At 35.2% G+C, this 7,520-nt stretch overlaps 1 protein-coding gene across 1 annotated transcript in view; it reads left to right on the forward strand.

The window, feature by feature from the left end:
* The window catches only part of UBE2K (ubiquitin-conjugating enzyme E2K), a 22,326-nt gene that overhangs the window by 5,720 nt on the left and 9,086 nt on the right, over positions 1-7,520 (forward strand). The window contains exons 3-4 of the mRNA XM_010193797.1: positions 2,087-2,145; positions 4,690-4,772. Of these exons, the coding sequence (XP_010192099.1) occupies positions 2,087-2,145; positions 4,690-4,772 (142 nt within the window). The remainder of the gene's footprint in view (positions 1-2,086; positions 2,146-4,689; positions 4,773-7,520) is intronic.

The raw sequence follows: 7,520 nt of genomic DNA on the forward strand, positions 1-7,520 counted from the left end.
TACAGAAGGAATAATCTGCCATTACTATCTCAAGTATTAAATAGCTATGGAAAAGCCGTACATGTGCATACTGCTTTAAAAAATAATTTAAAAAACTGCAGAAATATTGGCATGCAGAAGTTAGTATGTTAGTCACTTGCATTTTAAATGTAGTATTAAGAAGTTAATATCCAGATTTGTTCTGTTTAAGTCTTCAAGCCTATGTTTTTAAGCACAGACTTCAGTGCACTACAACAGTATTGTATAACAATGTTACCAACTCGTTAGTCCCTGCAGTTTTAAAATCTTTTGGACTTATACATTCCAGGTAGAAAAAGTAGTGGCTGAATGGCCCACTATGCAGAAGGCTGTAATAGTGTCTTTTTCAAGCAAGTTTTAGTGGTAAGCAGAAGAAATGGTAATATCCAAGGATAGATTTTTGTATTACCTTACAAAATGGCATGGCAGTAAAATCATACAGGGATTGGTGAGTTTTTGAAATCCAGGAACAGTGTAATTGTTCTGTTTCTTAGGAAAAACTGATGCTGAGTTTTGCTTTTCCTTTTTTCCAAATTGAAGCATACTTAAGGTCTGTTGTTGATGTACATATTTTCAAAAATATTTTGCCTGTGCTGTCCTGTAAGCAGACAAGCAATCAACTTAGACGTTAACTATTATAATTTCGGATTTATTTGCCTTTCTTCTGTTGTATTTTCTGTTAAATCTTCTCAAGTTACTGTAGTAGTAAGTGAGACAAAACAGCTGTAGAAAGTATTGTAAAATACCAAACTGCTATTAACCAGTTTCAGGTATAGTGTATTAGACTGAATTATGTTTAAAAGTGAGAGGTGTTTGTAGCTGCTAATGTGCATGTGATAAGAAGGTGCCATAGATTATAACTCTTCAGAGTACTCTTTTGAGGTTTTTTACTGTGTGGTAATCTTGCTGCCTATATTGAGACTACCTGAGAGCTGGTTTTCTGTACTAATTTGCAACAGAAGTAAATCACTCTTGAAATCCCAAAGGAAATGGATTGCAGATACTTCAACTTTAATGCAAGGAATTTTATACATTGTAACAAAATATATTGAGGGAGAGGGAAAGGTTTCTTTCGGAAAGAACAGCAGTAGGATAAGGAAAAAATTGGCAAGTGAGAAGTGTTTTTAGTTTCTCTAAAAATTAAATGTGTAAATTGGTGTATAAGTTTTGTTATACTCTGTTCTTTTTGTCATTAAACTGCTGCCTGGCAAATTGTCTTCAGTGGGCAGGCAGAGTTTGAAATTACTGTCAATGCTTATGTCTTCTGGAGAAAGCTTGAATGTTAACAAAATTATGATTGAAGTAGACATACATAATGGTACTGTAACAGGGAGAGAAAACTGAAGTGTTTAGAAAAGGGCAGCAGAAGCTGGTCCTGTCTACCAAGCCTGTACTGTCCTTTATTGCATGCTGTAACCCTGCAAACTATGTTAATAGTACAAATGTGTCAGTGTTTGCAGAATTGGAATAGAAGTAACTACATCAGACAGTAACGTAGAATAGAGTGGAAGTAACATTGGAACCTCATTTATTTATTTATTCTTTTCCCAAAAGTGTGGGAGCTTTTCTTAAATGACTTAGTCAAATGTTCTTAAGTTCCAGAAAACTTAAAATTAAATACAGTTAATTTCAGATGTGTAATCTGAAGAAAATTTATTGGCATGAATAAATAAGAGAAGAGTCAACTCAATGTAATAGCCTATGTTTAGCCTGTATGTTCCTGTGGCCTATTGTTTCATCTGTCTGGGGGATATTTGCTTCATATTTTAGTATATTTCACTAAAATAGAGCATGGAAAATACAGTGTTGGAAACAAGAAACTATAGGAGAATGTACTCTTTAAATATCAGAAATACAGATTCTGATTTGCATAAGCAAATATGATTTTTAGATTGACTTTATATGCATTTATTTATAAAAAATGTGAAATTTAAAAGTACTAATACTTCAGAGTAAATTTGAATTACTTGAAAATCTGTCCATTTTGAAATTTAAGCTTAGTCTTTCATGACTGTAAAGCTTGACTAATCTTTTGTTTTAATTTCTAACTTATTCTTGTCTTTTGCAGGTGGAAGATATCAACTAGAAATAAAAATTCCAGAAACATATCCATTTAATCCTCCTAAGGTAATGTAAATACTTTTTTTGGATAAAATAATTTGGCTGTCAAGTTGCTCTTGAGTATTGTTAGTTATTTGCTTGTGTGTCTAGTTTCTTTGTAGTACCCATCTTCCTTTTTTTCAGTCAACTGCGGACAAACATTAAAGCTGTCATCTTTAGGTAGAAATAATGCAGGTTGCATAGCTGTATCCAATCAGAAGTAGACTGATTCTTCCTTAAAGTACAGACTGTCGAACAGAAGAGCTCGTGCCTTATTGTTGACCTTTATGTAATTTATTTTTGGCAAGATAAGTAACAGTTTTCAGGTAGTTTTACTTGATGTAGAGAGTATGGCTATCTTCTCTCCTCATCGGTATCATTGATGAAATGGTGCAATAGATAATGGATTCTTTTAATTTCTTGGGCTTCATAAGCTGTATTTAGTAGTCTTGGGTCTAACCTACCAAGTTCCTAGTAGTAATTAAGGAGTGAGGTGTACAGCTGTGTGACTTGAAGAACCAACAGAGAAATGTAGTTATCTTACTGCAGCTCTGAAGGAATGCATAAAACATACACATGGATGAAAGTCAAGAGAAATAGCTATGGTAGACTCACTCATATATTTTCTGCAACTTAATGCCCTTTCAACTCTATTGTATTTTACTAGCACTTTAAATTTGTGATCCCACTTCCCTCCTACATAGATCAATCTGAATAGTGTTCTCCCCAGCCATGTGCACCTGCAACTACATATACCTGTGCCCTGATTTAGTCCCTTTTTCAGTGGCTTCTCATGAATCAGCAAACTCCTGAGTTGTCTGACTCAGCTTCTTGATTGGCTTTCTGTTTGTCTGAAAGACATCTTTGAACTAAGGTGGTGTCCTAGATTCTGGTTATTTTCACCCTGGTATGCAGTACTGGGAAGGAACTGGGAAAGAGGAGGAAGGGAAAGGTGCCAGTAGCTCCGTAGCTCCTTGGCTCTTGTTCTTTGAGTGGCTTCCTTGAGGCTGGAGTGAAAGACACGAAGTCTGAACAAAATGTCTGTTGGTTTCATTTCTTTCATCTGCGTGTGTTCTGGTGGGAGCGAAAATAAGGAGAGCTGAAAACAGGCCGTGGACACTGAAAGATATGTCTGTGGACCATGGTTTAATTGCTGCTTTAGGGCTTGGTAGTTTCTATTTCCAACGCTTATATACAGCTGTTAGAAGCTCAGTGCACTGTAGCATACTACTACTTATTCTAGAGTCTGTAGTCTTGAACTAGAGGCCTTTTTGCTTGTGTGTAGTCCTGCCTTTCATCTGAAAGATTTGTTGTTCAGTATGTGCTTTGACAGCCATTGTCAGCCATCATTGACTGTGAGAAATTACCTTGTGTTTACATGGCTTTTTACATTTTCAAACCGATTTAGAGAGTTAAGCTAGTTAATAAGTGGCTCAGCTGACATGATCTCTTATTTTCTGTCCTGGAAAGCAGAGCTGTTACAGTCTTGCCTATTTATACACCATGATTACACCAATTTTTATTATAGTCCTTTATGTACAGTCTCTTGCTGTAGTGCCTGACAATAATGTGTTCTTTGCACAAATTTGCTTACAGATCAGTAACGAAAGTTGAAAGATTTGTGCTGTACACAAAATGTTTGTTGGGAGTTTGCGGTGAGGAAGTAGAGGTGAGAAACAGATAGGTCGAAGTCACTAGAATGCAGTTGAAGTGGAACCTGTAAAAGGAGTTTGAGGAAAATAAAGGAAAAATTTCTCAAGGCATGTATATATTCCTTCCAGAGAACAGCTTTGACTTTTGAGACTTCTAAAAGAAAATGTTGCTTTTAACTTTCTCTGTCTTAAAAAAAAAGGGGGGGGGGGGAAACCCAAACTGATTTTATTAATGCTTTGTGAGCGTGAATACACTTTATTTTTGTGTGTTTAAAAAAAAAAAGGGCATGATCAATGAATGAATGCTGAGACTAGATCCTCTCAACAGCAAAAAAAAGTAAATTGTAAGCTAGTTGTTTTTATTTGTCGAAGAGCTTTCTGCATGTGGGTAATGAGACTGAATGCTTGTAGAAGTAGTAGCATCCACCAAGGAAAGTTTTTTAATACTTTTGTAGCTACCCACAATTTAGCTGAACAGTTAGATCCAATGCCAAAGAGTTCAGAGATTTGTTTCACGGTATTAAAATTTAACTTACTAGCATTTGCAGTGTTGGAAGATTTAAGTCTGTATTTGACTACCTGCTCATTTTGAAACACTGGTACTGCTGGAGGATATTCCTAAATGGCTTTGTGTGATGCAGGGATGTGCACACATGGTAATGTATGGGAAAGCAGTTAGGGATGAGCTTGGTGTCCTCAAATGGGCAGTAGTCTGTTTTGGGCAAAGCAAAGCTCTAACAAAGGACCTTCCAAACTTGAAATGCGTGGTATTACATGTCTTAGTTCTGTTTTTTTTAGCTTGATATTTCCTAAATTAGTATTTCTCTATAATATTATTAGAAACAGTGCATTTTAAATGTTTATTTAATATACTGCATTTAATAACCAGGGTTTTTTTTTAAATTGTCTTGTTTTCCAGGTGCGGTTTATCACCAAAATATGGCATCCTAATATTAGCTCAGTCACTGGGGCCATTTGTTTGGATATTCTGAAAGATCAGTGGTAAGATTCCATATGGATTTAGATGTGCAAAATCAAATATACCAGTGTCATGGATAGGAAGCAACAGCTCAGGTTGCTTTTTCACTTTGCATTTGTAATTTGAGATGCCCTTAAAGCTTACTAGATTTCAGTATAGTATTTTGAGTTTAAAAGATGCAAATGAAATGATTGGTAATTTTGTGAAGTACTAAGTAGGTGTTATATGCATAGAGTGCTTTTCCAAAAATACTTATACTAGGGTTAGGGTGAGCATTTCATTCTTGGTGTCTTTGGTGTTTTTGTAGGGATTATTTTTTTATTTAGTTATTTTCTATTAACACATGCTTCTATTGCCTCTTGAATCTTGTCCTTCCAGCCTCCTGAGGTGTAAGCAGAAAAAAATCCCCAAGTGCTTATCTTCTTTCTGACTCTTGGCTTCTACTTCCAAATAAAATTTAGTTCTGATAGAGCTAAAACAATATATGAAGTAAATCTGAGAGTATGAAAGGTAACAGACCAGCAGTAGGAAAGGGAGAAGAGACTGTAATGATTCTTTCTCACAGCTGTCACTGATAGTATTTATGCTTTGCACCTCTGTAAATAATTTGCCTTTTAGTTGCCAACTTTTGATTACTTAATGTTACTAAAAAAGTTTTAATAGCCCAGATCTTTGGAAGTGTCTAAACTGTAACAGCTGAACTCATTGTTCATTTGTTTTTCCAAGTGATACATTTCTTATGATTTGAAGATCATATGCACCAGTTGTAGGATAGACATGATATCTAGCATGGATGGAATTAATCTGTTTTATTTTCCTCTGTGCATGCCCCAAAAGAATAGGACTGTATTTCCCCAGCAGAAAATAACAGCATCTAATCTGTGCAAGCTTCAAAAGCTTGTAAATCCAACAATTTCATGCAGACTGCTATTGGCCAAGCAGATATCAGTTGGGTTTGAAAGAGCAGCTCTAGAACAGAAAGCTTGAGTTGAGGTCTTGCAGGTGACATGTCCAGCATATTCATCTTTTACGGGGTGAGAAGATCATGTAAATCATGTGGCATAGGACAGTGTACATTACTAAAATGAAATCATAATAATCATAAGCTGGTTTTTTGTTTCTGGAACTGCATATTTTTTCTTACCGTCTCAGAGCACTTGATGCTCTTTCAGACAATGATCTTTCAATATACATACCATAGTACATGGTGTAACTTTTCTATCAGTAAAGCCAGTGCACCTTTGTACCTGCATCTAGTTATTCATACCACTATACAATCATACTGGTGATATATAACTCTTTAACTGTGCAGGTACAGTGAATGGTTAATATTGTGTAAACAAGTTGTTTGTTGTTCTTCAGTATATGCTGTTTTAGCTATTTAATCTAGAAATGCCCACATCACCATGTTTAAGTTTTCTGCATGTGGAAGCTGAACAATGGTTTGAATAAAATGATAGCTTTGTTAGAAAGCAAACAAAAAAACCCACAAGCAACACCCTCCCGACCTTGATAATGTAATATTTAATGGATTTCATCAGGTATTCAAAGGTAAATGAGACAGATACAATTCTGAAATACTGTAATGGCAATGTTCTAGAAAATTTATTTAGTTCCACAGTGTCTCTTGTCAAGTCTTTTAGTAACAAGCTGTTTCTGAAGTGCTACTTCATTGGCTTGCAATGCTCTTAACTGAGTAATGCTCCTCTTCTTGCTGTGTTTAAATGTAAGTCTCAAATTTGAGTGCACACCTGTGTGCTTCAGTAAGGTTGGTGGGAGTTAAAGGACAGAATTTGGGCCTGTAAAACTTAGTAGAGTCTTTTAATAAGCTGATAAAATAAGCATTTATATATGGTGGATACAAATATGAAAGTTTTAATGTGTTTGTATAGTTAAAAAAAAAGTCTTCCCTGCTCACCCATCCCATGATAATGAGCATAGTTGAGATATTGTTCTACATGTTATCAGGAGATTTTATCAGTTTTCAAAGTAATGTCTTTAAATGATTTTTAATGAGTTTAATGAAACTCTTTCTCCACAATGTATGCTTGATGCTGAAATTATTTGCAACTATGAATTTTCATTGTGTTTAGTGTTGTAAATACCTGTTATGCCTGTTTGCAAAACAGCTACTGTTTGTTGGTAGAATTAAAATAGGAATGTGATTTTATAGAAGCAATACTGTTTATGCTGATCTGATACAACTTTTGTTATGTGGTTTCACTTACTGTATCCCTGTATTTATCTTCCAGGCTAGTATTCTGTCTCAAAATTTTGTTCTTAAATGTAAAATGTATCTAATATTGCTTATTGAAACATGAGAACTAAGTTACTTGAAGGCTGCTCTGCATAAATCCCTCGAGCAGTAATTATCAAGCAAATGTGTTATGGCTGTGTGTATGGCTACAGAAAACCCTTGGCTGTTGTGGTTTTGACAGTTGAAATAAAAATGAGTAATAAGGATTTTTCTTTTTCATAGTGCCTGTACTGGAGGGTGCACTCTTTGGTTTTAATTGAGATGCAGGAATCACTATTATAAGAGATAATACAATTTATTAGATAAGTAAGCAACAGCCAGCTTGTAGTAATCATCACCTTAGGCATCTAAAACTGCTGGGTTTTGTTGAAGGTGTTTGAGCTGAGCCACTTTAAAGCTTTGAGAAAAATGCCAAGAACGTGAATGTTGTTTGAGAGAACTCTTCAGCAACAGACTGGCTTTCTCCCCCTGCACTATATCAAAGCTATTCTATTCTCTTTTCTTTTTTCTTTCC

Source organism: Mesitornis unicolor, unplaced genomic scaffold, assembly GCF_000695765.1.
Source record: "Mesitornis unicolor isolate BGI_N332 unplaced genomic scaffold, ASM69576v1 scaffold5471, whole genome shotgun sequence".
Classification (NCBI taxonomy): domain Eukaryota; kingdom Metazoa; phylum Chordata; class Aves; order Mesitornithiformes; family Mesitornithidae; genus Mesitornis; species Mesitornis unicolor.